At 42.4% G+C, this 23,496-nt stretch overlaps 2 protein-coding genes across 2 annotated transcripts; one reads left to right on the top strand and one right to left on the bottom strand.

Moving 5' to 3' along the window:
- Positions 1-7,758: 7,758 nt before the first annotated feature.
- On the top strand, positions 7,759-13,298 carry LOC311104390 (apolipoprotein L3-like). Its single transcript, XM_084146208.1, has 7 exons — positions 7,759-7,896; positions 8,193-8,864; positions 9,512-9,608; positions 10,780-11,376; positions 11,477-11,512; positions 11,698-11,823; positions 11,921-13,298. Exons 6-7 carry the CDS (start codon positions 11,714-11,716, stop codon positions 12,912-12,914), a joined length of 1,104 nt encoding a protein of 367 aa, XP_084002334.1. The 5' UTR covers positions 7,759-7,896; positions 8,193-8,864; positions 9,512-9,608; positions 10,780-11,376; positions 11,477-11,512; positions 11,698-11,713; the 3' UTR covers positions 12,915-13,298.
- A 2,621-nt stretch (positions 13,299-15,919) lies between these two features.
- On the bottom strand, positions 15,920-22,432 carry LOC311104380 (eukaryotic translation initiation factor 3 subunit D). The gene is made up of 16 exons (XM_084146198.1): positions 22,337-22,432; positions 21,508-21,633; positions 21,352-21,397; positions 21,054-21,190; positions 20,858-20,943; positions 20,673-20,745; positions 20,304-20,419; positions 19,697-19,829; positions 19,324-19,471; positions 18,989-19,119; positions 18,727-18,812; positions 18,069-18,198; positions 17,817-17,959; positions 17,118-17,310; positions 16,792-16,891; positions 15,920-16,024 (listed from the first exon to the last, which is right to left on the bottom strand). The coding sequence occupies exons 2-16, from the start codon at positions 21,628-21,630 to the stop codon at positions 16,008-16,010; spliced, it is 1,662 nt and encodes a 553-aa protein (XP_084002324.1). The 5' UTR covers positions 21,631-21,633; positions 22,337-22,432; the 3' UTR covers positions 15,920-16,007.
- Between the last annotated feature and the right edge of the window lie 1,064 nt (positions 22,433-23,496).

The raw sequence follows: 23,496 nt of genomic DNA, 5'->3' as shown, positions 1-23,496 counted from the left end.
AGTGTTTGCATTAATTAAAATACTAGTATATCTTAGAAGTCGTGTTGACCTCTTTTGTTCCCAATACCAGATTTGAATTGATGCAACTTAACAATTGGTGACCTCCGACGTGATCTGGTAAAGGGACTTCGCTGGGTATTGTCCGGCCCATTGGACATCTGTCATTGAACGGTGTGTTTCACAAAGAGTCCGGACTACTAAAAACAGGTAAGCAGACACCTACTGTTATATAACTAAAGTTCTGCACATTGGCTTTATCCAAATTAATTTTGTGAAACACCTGTCTGATGTAAGTGAACTAAATTATGAAATTATTATGAGTAGATAAGCACAATATTGTGACATGCAAGCCTTTGGTGAATGTGATGTTAAACCATGGTACCATAGAGTATTTGTTCTACCGGCAAGGTCCATAACTGCGGGGGTACGGCTAGGTTCGGAGAAAATACTGACATCTATCGGCAAGGTCCGTAACTGCGAGGGTACGGCTAGGTTCGAAGATACAGGGAATAATTGACTTAAGTAATTGCTATCGGCAAGGTTCGTAACTACGTGGGTACGGCTAGGTTAGAAGAATTACACCGGCAAGGTCCGTAACTTCGAGGGTACGGCTAGGTTCGGGAAATTTTAGATAGTGTTGCACTATCAGCAAGGTCCGTAACTAGTACGGCTAGGATCGTAGGAGCACTTTAAAGTACACTATAGTGTTGCGCTTCGGCAGGGAGCTGTACTTGGGGGTACCGCCCAGATCGGAGGAGCACTTTAAAGTACAGGGTGTCATATGCATGAGAGTGTGAATGATCCCAGTGTAATAAAAGAGTGTTTGCAGACGAAATAAAAGAGGGAATGCGGGTTACTAAAATTAATAAACCTGTATACCTTGATAGAAACCTAATTAGGAATTAAAGACGTCTGTGGCTGTCCAAACTGTATAATTTGTGAATAACTGTTGGGTTTGTGGTTGCTTAAACCGTATAACCCGTTAATAACAATTGGGAACATAAAGGTAAAATAATGAATAACTAGTATGACTAAACTGAAACGTTTGAACTGATATGATTGAACTGTAACGTTTGATGTTTGACATAGCATAATACTGGTTTTAAATAATGAAGTTGAAGCAATTTGGTTTATTATTTAATTTAACATTTGATGTTTGACCCTGCAAAATACTGGTTAAATAATTAGACTGAAATAATTTGGTTTATCGTTGAAATATAAATATGCACCGACTTTAACTAATTAGGTGGGAATAATTTGATTTAAATAAATAGATAGACGTACTTTAAATAATTAAATAACGGACGAATATTACAAATTAAAACGAAAAACAGACAAAACCTGTTCCGACTGGACGCAGGAGGGAGAAACGCGTGGGGAGGGGCTGGAGACAGCGAGAGTGTGGCTTTTGAAGAGTCAGGAGAGACTGGGTGTCACGATCGTCGTATACAGAGGAGGACCAAGGCGCAGCGTTGCAGGCAAACATACCCTTTATTTAGAGACACGATCAAAAACAACAAAACGATAACGTGACAGTTCACGGTCTAACACAAACAGACTAGAAACAAGATCCCACAACATTTGTGGGCAAATAGCCTCTATAAATATGGCTCCCAATCAGAGACAACCAGCCACAGCTGACACTCGTTGCCTCTGATTGGGAACCACTCTGGCCAACACAGAAATACAACCTATAGAATATCCACACCCTGGCTCAACATATAGAGTCCCAGAGCCAGGGTGTGACACTGGGGGGTGATTTGTGTCGATTGGGAGTTGGCTGGGAACACCACGGGGCGATTGTTTGAGAGGTGCCTGTGGGTTTCTAACGATATATACGTATGAACTTGCTCACCCGAACATAGACGTACATCATGGGTGAGAAAGTAGATAATATTTACATTTGCATTTTTGGTCATTTAGCAGACGCTCTGGTCCAGAGCGACTTATGGGAGCGATTGGGGTTGGGTGCCTTGCTCGAGGGCACATCGGCAGATTTTTCGACTGGTTGGCTCGGGGATTGGAACCGGCGACCTCTCGGTTGCTGGCACGGTGCTCTTGGTTACTGGGCTACCTGTCGCCCCATATGAGTTTAAGGTTGTGCCGTTGTTTGATCATGTGATGGGGTTTGATGGGTGATCGGACCATGACTGGTGTGGTTATGGAAGTAATGTATAAATAGTGGAGAGCAAATAGAGGGTTCCATTGAACTATTATGTTTTGTTGGGCATTTCAATGGCATAAGGTGAAATCTGTGTGTATGAGTGAATTCGGCGGCTGGTATGGGTGAAGGGAGAGAGTTTTTGCTGAGGTGAAAGCTAGTGCGATTTTCATTAGGTGACGTCACTTGCTCTATGAACTGGAAGTATTTACTTTGAAAGCATCGCGGAATGTGTGGGGTGACTGGCAATGTATGTAGAGGGTCCCGGGTTCGAACACAGGTAGGGACAGTGGGTAAAGCTTTCGCATTGGGGCTATAGACCTAGATTACTACGTGGATTGAGAAATGTGAAAGGTTGAATTAGATAGCTTAAGTAGAAGTGTTCTAGAAAGGTCTATGAAAATATGTTACAAGGTCCCCTTGTGCCTTCCCCATTGTGTAGGAAGGAGCAAGGGGAGGGGTGAGAGATAGTTCAAATGATAGAAATATCATTAAATGTATGCTTATCAACGATAGCAAGTATTTGTTTTATTAATTAGGGCCTAATCAGAGAGAACAGTTAAATAAATTGAATAGCGAACTGAAATGGTGATAGAGCTGTGAAAATTGAGTTGAGGACAAAGGAGAATAATTTATGGCTCTGGTTAGCAAAAAGAAATAATAGAGACAGTCAAGCGAGTTAGATTGAACTGTGGGATTTCAAGTAGAGGTCTAGATACTTCACTGAAAGGCAGTGCTTTGATAAATTCTAATTGTTATTACTTTATTCGATAGGTTGCTTGACGCCAGTGGTGTATGCAAATAGTTGGTGAATTCTAGAACGATAATTTATTTTCGTTACGGGGACCAGGGGATGCAAGTGGCTTTGGCTGTTGTGCTGGGGGAATAGCGCCAGCCTGTGGTGGGTTCTAGATTTGTTAAATAAACAAACTTATATTTTAAACTAAAGTAATGCAACAGGCTACAATTATAACATTATCAGAAAAAGTGCACAATATAATGTGAAATAGTTATTACAATTATTATGAATAGTTATTACAGTTATTATCATTGATCCAGTAATGATAGAAGGATAGTAGAGGAAAGGCAAGGGATTAAATCTCATTTAGGGAAAGAGGAAGAGTATGAAGATATATTAGGGAGAAAATACCATTAACTGAGGGAACATTTGATGTAACCGTGATTGTATTGGCTAAAAAATGAAATATGACATTTACAGGGGGGACAGGAACAATAGAAGGGTAGACATATTTTCCTAGGGGTTTGATCAAAGAATTGATAATGGATCATTTGAGATGAGATCACATGTAGCAGATTTAGGGTAATCAATTAAATAATAATTGTATACTCGAGGAATGTTGAGTGGTTTTATGGATTAGTTATGAGGAATTAGATTGATACAAACAATTATTGATGGGTTAGGACTGGGGATATCTGTATCATGTTTTGTGTGTACTACCATCTTTAGATTACTGATGGTAATTGAAGGTTAACAAAATTATAACCAGGAGAAAGAGAATTAGCTTATCTCATTGGAATGTTGCCCAGGGCTAGGGGGAGCAGAAGTGAAGTTAGGCAGTATTTAAGTGGGGCCTGGCTATTTGTGGTTGTTGTTTTTCAAATTGGGTTTTTCAAACAAAAAACAACACACCTAGTATGATGTTTTTAAAGCCTTGTTGTTTCAATTTTGGGGGGTTTTCAGCAGGTCAAGGGTGATAGGTCTTGGAGGAGCACGCACAGTGAATTTTATGGAGTTTTTCGGTTTTGGCTGAGTTTGGGGTATATATGATTTCTTATGAAAATGAATGTCATGAGGACTTAATGAACACTTGGGATAAGTAACATTTATGAAATATTTAGAATAATGGTAATGTTTGGTATACTATGGGATGGAACAGTTCGTTGAATAATTTCAATTGCCTCTGAACTCTGTTTTAACCTTCTGGGGTTAATTAATCATCCACACTAGTAAATTCTAAAGGCATGAGAGGAGGATTTTAAGATAGTTTATTTTACTAAGTTAAAGGTAATTTATAATACTGTGAAAAGTGTGAAGAAGATTATAATTTGGTAATAATATATATGATTTGAACCATAAAATAACAGAAGAGAGAGAGAGCTTTCCCTGAATGAGGGATACCTGTTGCTAGTCAATTGTACTAATCTTAGATTACTTTTACGGGATAGAAGTAAATTGAGGTATTATCAAATGTTGTCATTTACATTTCATTTTTAGTATGCTTTAATAAACAACAAGTTGGTATTTGAAACTAAATTAATGCAATGAGCTGCAGTAATCAGAGGAAGGCACAATCTAATGCGAAACAGCTATTACCTAGATCATTTATTTAGTAATGAGATCAGGAAGATAGGAGCAATAAAGAAGCAAGGGACAGTCTCAAAAATAAATAAGGGATGGCAATTGGATGATAAATTACCAATATTACCTAAGTGATTGTTTAGGTAGGTGGTAATATTGACACATGGGCAAAACATGTGTCAAAAGGGGGATGGTAGGAGATGATAAGGAGATGGTAGGATTAAATAATAAATATATACGAAGGAGAGGACAAAATACTTGTAAAAAAAAATTGAGAGCTGAACATGTGTGAAGATAGTTTATTAACCACACCCGTATGTCAGAGGTTTTGTGCCCCACAGGTGAACTAAAGGAGAAGGTGACCCACTCTATCTAACCAGGTGACTAGTGAGCATCCAGTCCCTAAAAAAGAAAAACTGGAAGCAGGCCTGTTGGGAAGGACCCTATCAGGTTATATTGGTCACTGCCTTTGCCATTAGAATAGCTGAGAGAGCCACTTGGGTCAACGTTACCCACTGCAAAAAGGTAGGCCCACATACCAACACCGTTGAACACACACAGAGTTAAAGAGAAGAACAGGAACCAATAGGGTCTGGAGGTAAACTCTGTTAACGAAGATCCCCTACCCCGACCTATCATCATTGTGGGGTGTTTATAGAGGTGTGAGTATGGGGTAGTACCAAGCAGAAAGACTGAGGACAGGAGAGGGTTGGCGGTTTTTGGGAATATGGATAACTTGGGTTGCATCATAGTCTCGGTAATGGTCTTGATATGTAAAGATCCACCACCAATTATGCTATGCCCTTACCATTGTTAAGAAGTGAAAGAGAAGAGAAGCGACCCGACATACTGACCGTCAAGGACGAGTGGCCTACAAAATGGGAGTCAGAGAAGGGCAGACTGTCAGATTCAAAATAAGGGTTGGGGACGTAGCCAATGGGTGGGGTACATGTCAATAAACAAATTGGGATTATAAAATCCTATTATATTCATGTTTGGACCCCACGGCGGATTGTTCCTAGACTCAAGTGTTTAAATACACTTGGGGATGGGGATATGAGACCGAGGGGGACTGAACATCCAGATGGGGGGTAAAGAGAAACAAAGACATCACCAATTATCAATTGGAGACTTAAGTTCGGAAGCACAGGAGAGAATTCTGAACCTTACAGCCCCTGTAACCGATGTGTGGTGGGCGTGTGCCAGTAAAGGCAGTGTAAGGCAGAGAATTCCAAAAGGGTGGCTAGATACATGCGCCCTGGTTCTACTGGTTCAACTAGTTAGAATTAGTCAACAGGAACCAAGGATTAAACAGATGTAGGAGGAGTTTTAACAAGAAGGAGAATAGCCCTATTTAGATGGATGCGATTGGGCTACCAAGGGGGGTATCGGATGGATACCGAGCTATGAAACAATTAGGGGAAGGGCTTGCTACCACGTTCTTTTGGTGGGTGACAATAAACAAAATTGTGAATTGGATTAATTATATCTATTACGATCAACAACGATTAATTGGCTGGACTAGGGATGCAACAGAAGGGATCTATTGGACAATTATCCGCCATCTCACTCTTATGACTTAGTAAAAAGAGGTTGGCTCTAGATCAGGCAGAAAGGGGTGGTGTCTATAGAATGGTAAGCCATTGTTGTACGTTTATCCCTAACGATGCTGGTCCTGACGGGAGTGTCTCTGGGGCCCTGGTTGGTTTGGATGGACTGTCGGCTGGGATGAGGAGCATGGCTGGAATGGAGGGAAACGGACTGTTCTCCTGGTTAGGTGATTGGTTTGGTGGGTACTCTGTTATGGTGGTTACTGGATTTCTGACCCTAGTAGTTTATGTTTCTAATATTAATGTGCTGTACTGCCTGTGTAATTCCTTGTCTGAGGAAGTCTGTTACAGATGTCGTGCATACGGCTGGTATGATGCCCCTCCTAGGGGCTCAAGAAGGGGATGCAGACACTGAGATGGGGTTGACAAAGGATGACCCTTGGTTTGCTATTGGTGAAGTGGTGGAGTGACACCCTAGTGGGTGTCTAAAGGGGGCCAAAATGTATTAATCTTTGTGTTTTATTAATCTTGTGTTTTGTGTTCTATTAATCCTGTGTTTTATGCTTTATTAATCAAGTTAACCATTGTGAATGTTTGTCTTTCCTTATGTGAAGGTTTGAAGTTCCTGGGTGGCTGGTAGCCAACCTAGTACAAGTTGGGTGTAGATGGAAGGACTGAAGGCCTTTTTATTATCATTATTGCCTATTAATAAAAGTGTGATTCTTTTTGTTTGTATTGTATTTTAATGAGTGACACCCTCGTCAATAGGGGGATTCCTGAATTTCCCTGAAATGTCTTGTTTTGGGTTTTCTTGTTTTGGGTTCACACCCAGTGGGTGTGAAAAGGGGGATTGTGGGGATCTATTTTCTTATAACTAGATGTGATGCCTAGCTTAGAAAGAATACATTAATGATTAAACATAATAGGTTTGTACTGTACTGATATAAATTGTTTAACATAACAAGCTGTGATTCATGTGAGGAATGTTAGGGAGTAGGGTGAGACAGACTTGTGATTCTCACAGACACATACACACTGCCTCTTTGTTAAACCGCGCTCAAGGACGTGTACTGCAAAAGTGCTGACTTTCTGAACAAGTTGCAAAACAACTAGACACCTGGCAACAGTGAAGCGCCAAGGGGCTGGGACCAGCCTGTGCGCCAACGATAGGCTGAGTAAGTCTAAACCACGCTCAGTCTCTACTCTGATTGGCCAGCAGGGAGCGGGAACTAGTATTTAAAGAAGAAACCTATAACAAATTGCTCAGTTCTCTGAGTGCCCTGCGTGGTATTTCAGTGGACCCGTATATACCAACATCATATTTACCATTGAAGTGTTTGCATTAATTAAAATACTAGTATATCTTAGAAGTCGTGTTGACCTCTTTTGTTCCCAATACCATATTTGAATTGACGCAACTTAACACCATCCATGATATCCAAATGATAGTTTAAACGTATTGAAGGTATATAGTGTTTGTTTACATATACTTTGTTTGCAAACATTGGAGTAAAACAAGCTTATATTTTGGGGTCTGATGGGGTACGAGAGTTGAACTAAGCAAATTAGGCAATAAGTTATATTCTTCAAGGCTATCGTTACTTTATACATCCAAAAATGAATGTAGCAACTGCAGATTGCCCCTTTAAATGTTGTTTCAACACGTTTGCCCGAGTACTTAATTTGAGCTGTTGGAACAGGATCCGGCATGTCTCAGATTTGACTTTGTTCGTTCCGGCACATATTTCTGTATCCACGGACGAAGTGCTCGGAGCAGGTGCACTTTGCAGTGCAAGAACAAGGAAACGTATAACCCCTGGCTTGTCATGCAGAATTCAAAGATGGGCTGTACAACACGCAAAAAGGTAGGGAGTTTGGGTCTAGAAACGACTGGAGGGATTAAACTAGCTAGTGTTAGGTTCTATTTTCTAATAATTGGATTGATGGGATGACTAACTTAGAAAGAATGCATTCTTGACTGGGCTAATGTAGGCTGTGACACCTGGCAAGCTGTGATTGATGTGAATAGCTGTTTTAGGGGGTAAAGTGAGATAGGGATTGTGTCTCCAGATGCTGGAGTATACTGGTTCTTTGTGATCTGTGAACCTTCCTTGGACATAGGAATGGTGTCTAAGGGAGCTGGCTCTTCTCACTATAACAGGTTGTTATGATAAACTTGTGCCTGGCTGCAGTGTGCAACAAATGGAGCGCCGAGGAGATGGGACCAACCCCTGAACCAACGGATTGGCTGAGTAAAGTTTAAACCACACTCAGTCCTCTACTCTACTTGGCCAGCAGAGAGGTGGGAAACTCCCTCTGTCAGAGTATTTGAGTATTGAATCTGAAACAATGTTTTAGTTCTCTGGGGTGCCCTGCGAGGTATCTCAGAGAGCCCGTATATACGAAACATCATATTTACCATTGAAGGTTTTTGCATTAATTAAAATAACTAGTATATCTTAGAAGTCGTGTTGACCTCTTTTGTTCCTAATACCAGATTTGAATTGACGCGACTTTGACACTAGCAAAAGTGTGGGTGGAATGTACAGTAACATCCTCTGCCTCTGACATTTAAAAAACTAAGAGCCCTCAGAAAAAAGGTTTCTGAACATGCCCGAACCAAGGCGCATTTGGTGGCAGCAAGCATTGTAGACAAGGCTAAAGAAGACACCCAGTAACACTCTAAATGAAAAAGTAGACACAACTGCCAGAGTCTTCCCGAACAGCCGTAGAAGGAGACTAAACGTCACAGCCACAGGCCCGTTCATGGCCTTGCACAAGAAATTGACTGTTAAATGGATTTGACATGGGGAGAGTCATTGTGGAAGGGAAGGTAGGAAAATTGTTTTCCGTTACAAACTTGTTCTGTACTGTGAAGTTAATCGGAATATGTGCTTCATATTATCACATAGGCCTATATATTATCATATTTGGGTTCTGCTGTAGCCTATATTGATTTATTTTATTCGAAGTTATATTCGGATATTGTGATATTTGTTCTACTGCTACATTGATGTTTTGAAAATTATTTTATATTCGGGTCTTGTAAACCCCACAGATGAGTATGTGTGCATATGGCGGGTGTTCTGTAGTGACGTCTGAAATTGTTGCTGTACAACTGATGTGACTTGTGTAAACCCCGCAGCTACACTAAAGTATGTGGGCATACAACGTCTAAAATGCTTTGAATTAATCTGCACCTTGGAGAGTGCTGTCCATTTCACCATAGATAGTAGGCTACTTGGCGGTTTACTCTGTCTGCTGCGCTGCTACATTGTGTTTGGGACTTTTTTTTCTCAATGTGTTCCGGTACCTCAGAGTCCCCCCCCCCCCCCCCCCCCCCCCCCCCCACACACACCCCCGCTCACTATGTGTTCCGGGACCTCCCGATGTAGCTATGCGAATCCTGTTTATAAATTATTTCAGAATAGAAATGTAGACTTTTATTTTTAATGGCTGTGATTTTTGAATTATGTACAGTTGCATTGGACATGCCATGGGGACAAGGCAACACTGTTCATTAACGATATCAACCAAACCAGGAAATGTCCAAACACATGGAGAGCATCATGTCACGGTGAGACTATTAACCAGTTAAATGTAACTAAATGTAATCGAAAATGTCATCAACGTAATGCCCAAAAGTAATTATGTATCATGAGGGCCATAAAAAATAACCAGTAATGCTGCATACTCAAAGCAAGGTTAACATCTCACCTTTCTGGTAATTTTTTTAAATAAATTGCTGAGGTGTAGTCATTTTTGAGGACACAAGCTCAAGTACACAGTACAAATATGATACACATATGAAAATATGAAATATTTTATATGATGTATTTCCTATTCAACAAAACTGTATGACTATGGCTTGAAATGACATGCTTTCTAAATATAGTATAATGAAATTATAAAATGTATAATATAAGATTTCACCTTCCTTATAACTGTAAATTACATATTTGTATGTTTAGTGTTAGAGAAAATGTGCATATTTTTAAAAGGTCTCTCTTGATCAAAATGTCTGCCCCCATGGCTGTGAACATCTCACAGAGATGTAGCTTGGCTTCCTGAACTCGTTAGGAACTCGCCTTTCATCTTATATAAATCCTGGCCCTCTATGACAAACAGAATGTGTTCTTTTTATGTATAAAAAAAAAAAGCTATGAATTATTTTAAATGAATGGCTATAACTCGATCTCTGAATGTGCTACCATGATGAAACCACTCTCTCCTGCTTCGCTATGATGTAACGATTGCAGGCATGTGCATTGTCAGTGGCTGTGACATAGGGTTCAGGAGTTGATGGACAGTCGGTAGAGCGAATTAAATGGTTTCAGTTTTCACATCCTACATCACACAGGCTCAGAAAAAAAGACTACTGTGTCTGTGGGAACCAGGGCTTTCGCTCAATGCAAGCCATTTCGATCTACGGTGTACACAGATCGATTTATAAGCGAAAATGTCGGTCAGAACCGGTACCAGAACCACGCGGGTCACATAAACAGGGGACCTTACATCTAAGAGGTTTAATAACTGGGGCAGAAAGGAGAGTGTTGTTGGGCTACTTTACAAAGACAACAGAGGGCAGTGTTGACAAATAATCCAAGGTATTCATTCAATAAAGGCTGTTCAATAAAAGGATAAAGTTGGTGGATAGGCACTCTGTAAATCTACAACTTCGTAATTTTATATACTGATTATCCTGATTCAATAGTAAAGCTCCTAACTGAAGCCCACTTTTGTTACAGATCAGAGTTAACAAGGGAGCTCTTGGGCCGGTACATCTCAGACACCCTCAGCCACATTCACACAGTGAGGGAGTTCTGCGACAGGCATTCCAAATGGGCCCTTCAGAGGGAGACAGAACTGGAAATGATGAGGGACATCAAGGAGAGGGCAGACAGAATCGACCTTAAGTTCGACCATGTCCGTAACTCAGCGACCAAGGCCAAGGCGTTTGGGGAGTTCTTATGGAGCGTACTGACCCAGGTGACTGCAGACAGTAGGCGTGAGGAGCTGGAGAAGGAGCTGGGTGCTGTACTAAAGGACACTCTGGGAGGCCTGGAGAAGCTGGATTACTTCCTGGATGCTATGGAGTGTCTGGCAGTCACCTGTCTGTTCGTGTTTGAGGAGAACAGGTTCCTCTGTCTGCCTCTGGGGACGAGTACTGCCAGTGTTCAGGCTGTCATCATTGCTGCCAGAATAGCCTGCCCTCTCCTCATCCACTTTAAGAGGGATGCTAAGGTCTTCTTTATGCCCAGCCTGCTCAATGTAGAGGTGCTGGCCTTCCAGCTGGATAGATACATACAAATCAGCCAGCAGCTCTGTAAGAGGATGGAGAAAGGGTAAGTGGAGATCCCATCACAAATGCTTCAACATTAACTTATGTAATGTTCTTCATTGCCATTTTACAAACACTTGATGTCAATTTTTTTTTACTGTTAGATTACAGATCAGACCACAGCTTTAGAGTAAACTTGGGTAAGATCCCTCACACAGTTTTAATATCAGCATTTATTTTATATTAGCATAATTGTACTATTTTTGTCCTTTCTTCTCAGAAATGTAATTTGACAAGGTTCTTGGGCTTTTGTGATATAATTCAAAAGCCACATAATAATCTAATGAATATAATGTAATGTTGAAATTAATATTCATTGTTACAGTAGCTACATCAGTCAAATGCTGTTTTGGAAAAAGAAGAATGACATCCCTGTGGTCAACCTTGGTGATGTGAGGGAAGAGTCCATACAAAATATGCTGGATCATTTGAATCAGCTGAGTGAGATCAGGTGAGATTAGTTTGGTTGTTCTCTTTAAACTGCTGTTGATATTTTTATTTGATTGGTATACAGTAAATAGATGTTGAATCTGTGTCCCCTCTGTCAGGATGGACCAGCACCTCAGATTGACGTTCCTGTTCCAAGAGGCTGCTCAGTGCTTCATTGGCCGGTTCAGCCAGCGCCGACCCAGGATGGAGCAGTTTCTGACCAAGCTGGAGGAGAGTGCTGTGCAGCTGGACAGGATGAAGCTGGGGGCTAAGATCTCCAGTGTGGCAGGCAGCTCAGTGGGGGTGGCTGGAGGGATCCTATCCATTGTGGGCTTAGCTCTGACCCCTGTCACTGCTGGGGTGTCACTGGCTCTCACCATTGCAGGGGTCAGCCTGGGGGTCACCATTGGGGTCAACAGTTTAACCACTGGCATCACAGAGATGAACGTCAATGGCATCCATGAGAAGAAAGCCAGTGAATTCTTCCAGAGTTTCATGGAGGACGTGGAGAGTCTCCAGGAGTGTCTGGAGGATGTGGCCAGTAATAAGAAGCCCATCTTGGGGCAGAGAGGGGTGGACGACGTGCTAGAAGCAGGGAAGGTGATTGCCAGAGCTGGGGCCATCGTAAAAGGCATCGACTCCATAGTGGACTGTGCCTCGGCTCTGAGTGTGAAGGCCCTTGCAAAGGAAGATCTGATCGCAAGCGCTGGTAAGTTGGCGCTCCAGGAAGGCAAAGCAGCACGAAACCTGCCCAAGCTAGCAGGGGACATCCCGGACATTGGACAGGTGGCCAAAGGCACCCCACTCGCCCTCTCCAGCTCAGCGCGGGCTGGTTTCATCACCCTCAACGCCCTCTTCATTGGCCTGGATGTTTTCTTCATCTGTAAAGACAGTGTGAGCCTGGCCAAAGGCAGCAAGAGTGAGATCTCCCAGCTCATCCGTGCCAGAGTGGCATTGTGGCGCACAGAGCTGGACTCCTGGCAGAGGATTCATGACTCGCTTTGTAGAGGAATTTGGAAGTTCAGGAAGTGCCAGAGAATCCTGGAGCAGCCTTTTTACCCTCCTGGAGGAGAATCTGAAAGAGAGAAAAAATTGATGTGTATGACACAGTAGGACAACATCAATGACTTACCAGTTTGAAGTTAGGGCCTCTCAAACATACTGAACAGTTGCACATACTGTACATTGCCTATCTGTCAGTAATTTTGATTATGCATTTCACTTGATTCTCCTTTATTTTTTCATAATTGAATGAAATAAATAAAAATGAAGGCAATTTAATGAAATGTATCCAGCTTAGCACTTATTCAGAGTAGTCTGTTTAATGTCATGGCCTTTTTCCAAGGATGTGTTCAGTCAAAATACTAAAAGTGAAATGTAATAATGTTTCTATGATTGTGCTGCTGACATGTACCTTCATGCACAGAAGACTCATCTTCCTCACTTTACCAGAAGTTGGAAGACGTCTTGCTAACAGGCAATGAAACATGTTAGTGCAATTTATTCTGATGTTGACTTGTGTGAAAAGTTTTCTATGAGACGTTATGAAATGGAAAGGGACTGATCATGTCTGGCCTTATTTGTGTTAATAATAGTAGGCCTAGTTTCTAGTGTTCTGAAATACCTTGACAATTTAATACCAGACATCAGCGTGAAGCAGTCTGTAGTCATATAACTTATTGTAATGGTGATTCTAAATCATCCTAAAACATGTGAGTTCCCTATATGTAATCCTATATGTACAGAAAGTGTAAAATCCCTTGCCCATATAATTTATCTCTGGACTTTTCTAAATGTTGCATACAAGGAAACAAAAACAGAAGGACTCACATAGGACATCCTGAGAGGCAATATCTTTTTACAGCCAGTGTCTTGCCCTTTCCCCAGTGTAGCCTTGGCAACAGTCAAGTGTGGTAATGGCAGCAATACACACACACTGTAACTTTGATAATCAGAGCTATTTTCAGAACTATTAGGGATTGCGGCTATAATGATTCATATTCACATTAATAACAGAACATCATGCAAATTGATCAGACATTCAAAACATGCAGAATGATGGGAATACAGAGTTGTACTGCATGCAGATAAGTTCTATCAAACAGTAACATGGTTCTATCAAACTGTAACGAGTCAGTAATGATACATTTCCATCCAGTTCAGACTCAGAGATATGTAAAACTCTGATGATACAGTGTTTGTCTTTGGACATCATGGTCGGCCCTATCCTTTTGGGGGGCCTTAAGATTTGGTTGGGCCCCACCCCCACCTCGCAGGTAAAACATTTTAGTGGCCCCCCTCTTGTGGCTGAGAGAAAAACAAAAGTTTTAAAATAAATTACTTGCAATTCTACACATTAGTATAGTAGAGAAAATGTTGCATTTTTAACGCAAGCTTTGTGCAATTCTAAACATATTGCCATGGGGCGGAGAGCAGTTTAGCAATTTTATAACATATGCAATTCTACTAATTTTGCCATGGGGCAGAGAGAACAAATGTGCAGTTTTACAGCAAATTTCCTTCAATTCTTTCCAATTTGCCATGGGGTGCAGAGAAATGTTTGACGTTTTAAAGCTAATTTCCTGCAATTCTACACATTTTGCCAAGACTTATGCCATGTTAATGATATCTGAGTGAGAGTGACTAACAAAATCAATGAGGGCCCCATGGAGGTCAGGGCCTCTTGGTATTCGGCCATGATTACTACAAGTTAAGAAAGCTGGCTAGCCTAATTTACCAACCAAAAAATTGTCAGCTGACATGGCTAATTTGATTGACAGTCAGTGACTGACATTAGAAAACCGCTGCTGATGCACAACCAAATCTCCAAATTGCACCGTGTCAAACACCCCCTCCGCCCAGGATAGCGTTGCCCACAGCACTCTTCCCCGCCTCTCTCCGATAAGGATTATTCGCAACCCTGAGACTACAGAGAGGGACTGCTTGGCCGAAATGAACAAACAGAATAACATAATTCTATTAAACAACCTTTTCTCACAGTATGTATTATAGCTGTGAATGAAAATCACTTATGAGATCATTACAATCATTGTATTGAGAGACTGTCAGGACAGTTTATCTGACTGCAGTGTGTTTTCACTTCCTGTTTCTAGTTTTGCCAGGATAGATCAAAAGATGACCTGGTTGAGAATCTGAGCTTCCAGTGTTCCATTTCCACCATGACCTCATCTGAATCCACTGTTTATCATACTTGTATGATATGGCAACACACAACCAGTGCCTTCAAAAATACTCCACTTTCATCAGAACTGAATGTATACAGTAGCTGTTTTCGCCAGTCCTCTCCCCTCCCATCTTGGGAAGTCTTGTCTGAATGGCTTACGGTCTATAGCCATACCCTACTAATCAATCTTTACTGTCCGAGGGATCTAAAGTTCACAGTGGAATTCCCTGAATGTTCCTCCAGCTAGACAACACTACTTTGGCAGGAAATAACAGTCTGGCTGTGTCACTGCCCCAAGCAATACTGTTTGGAAACAGCTTCTTTATTGTGCCTGAGGAAGACTCAACTTTCGGACACTGGCTCAGTACCTGATGAGTTGGGAGGGGTTGTTTCTGGACAGGGCCCTGGCGATAACGAAACACTCACTTATCAGTAGTAACACATCTCTGGCAAGCAAGATTGAACGTAAGAGCTCCCCTTTAGTAATGAATGAAGGTCATATTTGTCATTATGTGTGATTGTTGAAGGTCCTTCTCTAAAAACAACAGTCATTCTTTGGCAGATAAAAGCATCGACTGGAAGAACACCTTTACATTGGCTCAGCTTTGACCATGTGTTTGAGGAGCAGACGGGTGACATGCCTTGGTAGTAATCTGGGACATAGATCAGCAGTCTGACTGATGTAGCACTGCCCTCACCAACTACCCAGTAGCCATTCACTCAACCTGTATACAGAAACGTCAAGTATCTGTAAATATACCAGAATACTCAACTGCTATCAACCCTATATATACACTTCACAGATACCAAGCAGAATAGGAATCCTCATTACTCATTTTGATGACTCATGCCTGCTTAGTGTTTATTTTTTCAGTACGAAAATAATGATCTCTCCTTTTAGTAGGAGAAAATAAAAAATAAATGGAAACAAGAGCCAGTTTCACAGATCTTTATTTGAACGTAACGAGGGAGTCTTTTCTGTGTGGTGCAGGCCACCTGGTCACTGGTGCAATCGCCACACCTTAGGGTTCTGGTTCATCTAGAAAAACATGAGAGGAAGTAGAGAGAAAGGAGGGGGAGAGAAAAGGACATTAAATCAGTAAACATAAGTCATTCAGAATTTGGAAAACATATTGCACAAAAAGTCAACTATTAATCACATTACTTACAAACCATTAGACTGAGAATACAATCAAATATAAATCAAATTCAGAGACCACTACCCACACATTGTAATATATACAGTGAATTTAGAACGTATTCAGACCCCTTGAGTTTTCCCACTTTGTTACATTACAGCCTTATTCTAAAATGGATTGAATTGTTCTCCCCCCCCCCCTCATCTATCTACACACAAAACCCCATAATGACAAAGCAAAAACAGGTATTTTGAAAATGTTGCACTTAAAAAAAAAAAGGAAATATCACATTTACATAAGTATTCAGACCCTTCACTCAGTACTTTGTTGAAGCACCTTTGGCAGCAATTACAGCCTCGAGTCTTCTTGGGTATGACGCTACAAGCTTGGCACACTTGTATTTGGGGAGTTTCTCCCATTCTTCTCTGCAGATCCTGCACTGCTATTTTCAGGTCTCCAGAGATGTTTGATCGATTTCAAGTCCGGGCTCTGGCTGGGCCACTCAAGGACATTGGCATTGTGGGGTATTGTGTGAGTCTAAAAAAATGTCATCCATTTTAGAATAAGGCTGTAACAAAATGTGGAAAAGGGGAATGGGTCTGAATACTTTCCTAATGCACTGTAAACACTGTACAGCTACCACCTAGTGTAAGGTGGCAGTCCTCACCTTCCTCCTCCTCGTCCTCTTCATCATCATCATCATCATCTTCATCATCTTCATCTGAGCTGAAGGTCCCGTCAGGCAAGCTATACACGCGGATCACTTGCTGTTGGCAAAAGCACACAAACACAAGATGATGATATTGACTCACACTCTAAGGAACACTAACATTTATAGGGCTCTGTGTGCAGACACGGTGTCAGACAATGGGGGAAATCAACTACAAGTTGCTCGGAGACAAGTACTAGTCTGGCAGCTCTCTACAGAAACAGTGAAGGGTATGCTCTGCTCCGTGGTCAAGCGTCACAGAGGCTCAGCAGTCCCGGGCTCACCTTGTTGGGGTCCTTGAGGATGAGGTACTTGCCCTCCTCCAGCTTGCGGCAGATGTCGATGACACAGCGCAGGATGCCCCAGGCGTTCTCCATGCTCAAGTTGATCTGGCTGGCAAACTCAGTGGGCTGGAACTGCTGGGTGCCCAGGACCACGTGGCGTGCCGAGTCCTTTGCGTGGTAACGAGACACGTACCTGGAGACATGGGAGGGAGGGGGATTTCACTGATGGAGGTTGGTTGAATTGTTTTACAACAGAGGATGTACCGAGCTATTCAATCAAATGTATTTATAAAGCCCTTTTTACATCAGCAGATGTCACAAAGTGCTTATACAGAAATCCAGCCTAAAACCCCAAACAGCAAGCAATGCAGATGTAGAATCAGGGTGGCTAGGAAAAACTCCCCAGAAAGGCAGGAACCTAGAGAGGAACCAGGCTCTGAGGGGTGGCCAGTCCTCTTCTGGCTGTGCCGGGTGAAGATAAGAGTACATGGCCATTAAGACCAGATTGTTCTTCAAGATGTTGAAACGTTCATAGAGGACCAGCAGGGTCAAATTCAACTGATAACCAAGTGAATTTGTAGACATTTGATGGGGGAAAACAGTTTGTGTACAGTATAGTTGCACTGTGTGTGTGTGTGTGTGTGTGTGTGTGTGTGTGTGTGGGGGGGGGGGGGGGGGGGGGGGGGGGGGGGTACTGACCCTAGCTTGAGGTACTCAGACCCAGCCAGCATAGCACAGCAGGTCCAGCGGGCCAGTTTGTAGCTGTTGTTCTTTAGCTCAGTGGCCAGAACAGCTCCTCTCTGAGAGTCCAGCTTCTGACGCCAGTCCACTCCATTACAGTGCTAAAGACAAGAACAAAACATTCAATAACACCATTAACCATTAGGGGGGAAGTTGACACTGCACGTCATCCCCAGTGATAGCATCAAATATCTAGTACTGTCCTCTTACCCTGGAGTCCCACTCATTAAGGGTCTTGACATTGATGAAGGACACCTCTCCGTTGGCCCCAGTCATCACTCCATCGTGCTCACAGCGTACAATCAGGTCAATGTCCTCCCCCAGCTTCCAGCGGCGGTACCTGAGACAGAAACACAGGTGAGTTTACAGGTCTACACAGCGACACCCCTCACCACTAACCCAGAGTATAGAGTCCTGTAGGACACAGATTACATGGATCCATTTAAAAACAGGAGTACCTAAAAAAAAAAAAAAAGACGACTTCTTAACATTTACATATTTTTACATTTTAGTCATTTAGCAGACGCTCTTAACCAGAGCGACTTACAGGAGCAATTAGGGTTAAGTGCCTTGCTCAAGGGCACATTAACGTCATTTAGCAGACGCTCTTAGCCAGAGCGACTCACAAATTGGTGCGTTCACCCTATAGCCAGTGGGATAACCACTTTACAATTTGGGGGGGGGGGGGGGGGGGGGGGGGTTAGAAGGAATACTTTATCCTATCCCAGGTATTCCTTAAAGAGGTGGGGTTTCAAATGTCTCCGGAAGGTGGTGAGATGTAAATGAAGTGACTGTGTATAGACGGTGTGACTGATCAGACGGTCTGCAGTACTGAGAGAGCAGCATGAGAGCAGGGGTCAGTACCCACCTGTAGGCAACTGAGGCCACCTCACTCTTGTCTATGTCCTCCTCTACAAATGGGTTGGGGTTAGGGAACTTGTGCCTCTCCCCACCCTGAGGGAAAAACAAAGACACATCATCATACTATAACTCTATGAACTTTAAAATAATTAACATCCAAATAAGATGTATTTTTACAATGGCATAAAAGCATGGACTTTTTATTTTTTTCACATCACATTGAAGGAATGGCACTAGACATGTCCATTGGTGTATAGTTGTGGTCTTACCATGCGCAGACACTGCTGGCTGAAGTTATGGTTGATGTAGGTAGCCTCCATAGCCAGGTTACGGGGCGAGTTGAAGGAGTTGCCCTCGTCCTGTGGTGGCTCATTGGCAGTTTCACTCACCGTCAACAGATCTGACATTAACATTTACAAATGGTTAGATGAGCCGAATGCACAAAAACCGAACGCACCCCTAAACATTGGCATTATGATGACAAGAATACTTAAATATTAGTGAGTTGGATATTAGGTATGACTACTGACTCACTAGTAAATAAGACGTCCTTGACCAGTCAGACGGACCAACAGTTGAATAGATTTACTTGAGAAAGCCTCACCAAAGTCAGAGTTGTCCCTCTTGTCAAAGAAGAGCTTGTTGCCCACTCTCTGCACAATGATGTCCCAGGAGTTGACTGAGCGCGTGCAGCACATCAGGGTGGCCAGAATGGCATCTGTGGCAAACACGTTGCCCTGGGTCTTAGCCAACTGCAGAGGAGGGTATAGGGAAGGATTTACATCAGAGCAGAGAATACACTCTACAGGGCAGTGGACATTGTAATAACCATGTTTTTGTTTCTGAAATGTGTGAAACCATTTGTTCTGAACAAGAATGTGCAGACAAAACAACAAAAGGACTGAATCAATAATATGTTGCTCTGGCTTATTGTACCTGGCACAGTGCTGTACATGTGTGGAATTGAGAGTGTGTACCTTGCGGATGACAGGGTCGTCAGTGGTGGTCACTGTGTGGAAGATCCTCTTGATGCTCTTGAGAGGCTTCTCGTTGCGAGTGGTGACGCGGTCAAAGGCCTTGTCGTAGTACTCCAACGCACCACAGCACTCACTGAGGGAGAAAGAAAATCTATTGACTTTACGTGGATATAATATTGTCCTCCATGAAGTGACGTTGAAGGCTAGCTCAGTGCTGCCCCCTCTCATGGAGTATATCAAGTTGAAGGCCGACAGAGGTACTGCAGGCTGCCATTAGCAACTAGATTATTCTTATAAAACTTTGTCCGTGTGTGATTTTAAAGTAATCGGTTCAAGGACATACATCTGGTGAAATAGAAGCCATTATTGGTACCATGAATGTTTTTTTGTTATATCCACAAATATTGACCACGAAGATCGCCATTTCCCCATTCACTTACCTGGTTAAATAAAGGTGAAATAAATAAAATAAAATTCACTGTAACGGGGATCCTGTTTTCTGGAAACAATGCCTGCAGTACTGCGGTCGGCCTTCAACTTGAAATCCTCAATGCGAGGGGGCAGTCGTTCTCCCCTGGATTGAGCACAGATGCAATAAGTCACTCACATGTCAGTGGGGTCCTCCACCTCCATGTATCTCATCTTCATCAGCCTGGGGAAGTCCATCTCCTCCTTCACCTCCCAGTCACTCCGGACCTCCACCGACGAGTCCCGGGGCTTCAACTGGGCCTTGAAATGAAAGGTATGAGGGGGGAAAGGAAAGGGGGTGAGGGGGGAAAGGAAAGGGGGGTGAGGGGGGAAAGGGGAGGGAGGAGAGACAGGCACGTATGGTAGCGTTAGCAGGTGTTTGGGAAGACTGTTGCCAGAAACTTTATACGACTACATCAGACGTTATCTGAGGAGTATCACAATATGGTTCAGATGTCAGAAGGTGCACTGATAAAACAGTCCACATTCATCGTTGATCTTCCCATACCTGGGATTTCTGGTCCCACTTCTGACGGACACCAAACTGCTTCTGGAACTTTTTCTGTAGACGCATGCGATCCCTGGACAGAGCCACATTAGATTAGACAGAGGTATAGAGAAAACCAGAGAACGACATGCGTTTTAGAAAGCCACATTAGCAGTGGATTGGTTAAACAACTGCATGCAGCTCACCTCTCCTTCTGCTTGGCACTCTTCGGCAGGGTCTGCATATTGAACTGGGTCAGGTTCCTGCGGTCCTTGTCCCTGCGCAGATTCCTCTGTAAAAACAGAAAAAAACATCATCCCGTTATAGAAAAGGTGACACAGAAAAGCCTTTTTGGGGTACTGTGTGTGTGTGTGTGTGTGGTCGAGCAGGTTAGTCTTGTACCTGAGCAAACCTCATGCGGTTCCTCTGGTAGGCAGTCTTCTGCGTCTTGGCAGTGTCCACCAGCTGGAAGCTCGTCTCGTCCTCCTCATGGAAGTAGGCATACTGACTACCACCCCCAAACTGAGATGAGTACTTGTCTGTCAAAACAATCAACCAAACGTCAAATTATGGCATCCATGGTCTGAAATACCTCAAAATCAATACTGAATATAGACATTTAGAATAGGCAAGATATTCTGGATAATGTTTACACCATATCATGTTATTATCATGAATCCTACAATACAATTTAACCCACTTGTGTATCTCTTGTCCTGGTAGGTTGCTCCAGTCCAATCAGCTACCTGCACAGATGGACAGAATAAAGTAGATCAGTCAGCCTAATGTCCTCCTCTTGAAGCAGGGCAAACTACTGTTCATAATTAAAAGTGTGAGGCAGCAGAGGAAGACCAACCTTTCCCAGACGGTCTCCTTTGCTGAAGGGCTGGTAGGGCATGTCCTTAAACTTCTCAGGGACAGCACAGGGACCCCATCCAGAGGGATTGTCCTGGATCTCAGGGGCGTGGAACTTCGCCATGGTCTGAGGTTAGGGCAGATGTTGTAAACATGTCAAACGAAACGCAGATTTGAACAATATCTAGTAACCTTATACTATGTATGTTAGATTGAGATTAAGTGTACATACGAGGGCAAGTGGATTATAAGATTAGTAAACTAGGCCTCAGGGTCTCAGACAATATCAATGAACAGCACTGTTTTCACTCAGCAATGCACTAACATTAGATAGGCATTTCAGTTTGCGCAGTGGCCTAGTCATCACGGACCCAGGAGACATTACCATTGGATTGCTAAGAAACTGCCATCGATATACTATTTACATATTGTATACGTAATCATCATGCAGCGAATGCACTGTGTAAACTATAGCTAACGTCGTTATCTACAATCCCCTGGCCTAAACTCGCTAACGTTAGCCAGCTAGCATTATATTAGCAGGTGACCTAGTTAGTTAGCTAACAAAAAATGTCACAACACACAAATGTAGTAAGGGGACATTAATCGGGGACATCAATGAGTGAGCGTAACTACGTTCTGTTCCCATACGGACACTATAGCAAACTAACCAGCATGCTTGCTAGCACGTTAGCCAGGTGGCAGATAGCAAGTTGCTAACGGCGGTGGCAGTAACGTCCTCTCGAGTACATCTCACATTATGTTTACCCTAAACATAATTGTAAACATGACATTTTCATACATCTTTATATGTCTTATTGGAATCTCACCTTGAATATTGGGACGACCAAACGGCAGCTTTTATTCGGCCAAACCGCCGAGTCACAATTTTCTTCTAAAAGCGCCTTAGAAAAAGGAAGTCGTAAAGAGCGCTTTTCCGGCAGACTAGACGCTTTGTTGCATATTGCTGCGTGTCACAGGTCGGAGTGTGAATTGCAGATTTTGTTCTTCCTAGGGTCCACACAAAACATGACATAATACAGAACATCAATAGACAAGAACGGCTCAAGGACTGAACTACACACATTTAAAATAAGAACAATAGAACAAAAAAAGGTCCTGCTGACAGTTACGCACATTACTGACAGTTACTCACACATCAGTACATATACACTACCTGTCAAAAGTTTTAGAACACCTACTCATTCAAGGGTTTTTCTTTATTTTTACTTATTTCTACATTGTAGAATAATAGTGAAGACATCAAAACTATGAAATAACACATATGGAATCATGTAGTAACCAAAAAAGTGTTAAACAAATCAAAACATATGTGAGATTCTTCAAATAGCCACCTTTTGCTTTGATGACAGCTTTGCACACTCTTGGCATTCTCTCAACCAGCTTCATGAGGTAGTCACCTGGAATGCATTTCAATTAACAGGTGTGCCTTCTTAAAAGTTAATTTGTGGAATTTCTTTCCTTCTTAATGCGTTTGAGCCAATCAGTTGTGTTGTGACAAGGTAGGTACAGAAGATAGCCCTATTTGGTAAAAGTCCATATTATGGCAAGAACAGCTCAATTAAGCAAAGAGAAACGACAGTTCATCATTACTTTAAGACATGAAGGTCAGTCAATTCGGAACATTTCAAGAACTTTGAAAGTTTCTTTAAGTGCAGTCTCAAAAACCATCAAGTGCTATGATGAAACTGGCTCTCATAAGGACCGCCACAGGAATGGAAGACCCAGAGTTACCTCTGCTGCAGAGGATAAGTTCATTAGAGTTACCAGCCTCAGAAATTGCAGCCCAAATAAATGCTTCACAGAGTTCAAGTAACAGACACATCTCAACATCAACTGTTACGAGGAAACTGTGTGAATCAGGCCTTCATGGTCGAATTTCTGCAAAGAAACCACGACTAAAGGACACCAATAAGAAGAAGAGATTTGCTTGGGCCAAGAAACACGAGCAATGGACATTAGACCGGTG

Source organism: Coregonus lavaretus (assembly GCF_964263955.1).
Source record: "Coregonus lavaretus genome assembly, chromosome: 28".
Lineage (NCBI taxonomy): Eukaryota > Metazoa > Chordata > Actinopteri > Salmoniformes > Salmonidae > Coregonus > Coregonus lavaretus.
The sequence above is the reverse complement of the archived record's forward strand: the minus strand, read 5'-3'. Positions and strand labels throughout refer to the sequence as shown.

What these genes read in the sequence shown, in the direction of transcription:
- LOC311104390 (XM_084146208.1), top strand. Translation starts at nt 11,714, where the DNA reads ATGCTGTTTTGGAAAAAGAAGAATGACATCCCTGTGGTCAACCTTGGT. An exon ending in AATCAGCTGAGTGAGATCAG is followed by an intron (nt 11,824 to 11,920) that starts GTGAGATTAGTT and finishes CCCCTCTGTCAG; the next exon opens with GATGGACCAGCACCTCAGAT.
- LOC311104380 (XM_084146198.1), bottom strand. Translation starts at nt 21,630, where the DNA reads ATGGCGAAGTTCCACGCCCCTGAGATCCAGGACAATCCCTCTGGATGG. An exon ending in ACCGCATGAGGTTTGCTCAG is followed by an intron (nt 20,944 to 21,053) that starts GTACAAGACTAA and finishes CTGTTTTTACAG; the next exon opens with AGGAATCTGCGCAGGGACAA. An exon ending in GCCAGCAGTGTCTGCGCATG is followed by an intron (nt 18,813 to 18,988) that starts GTAAGACCACAA and finishes TTTTTCCCTCAG; the next exon opens with GGTGGGGAGAGGCACAAGTT.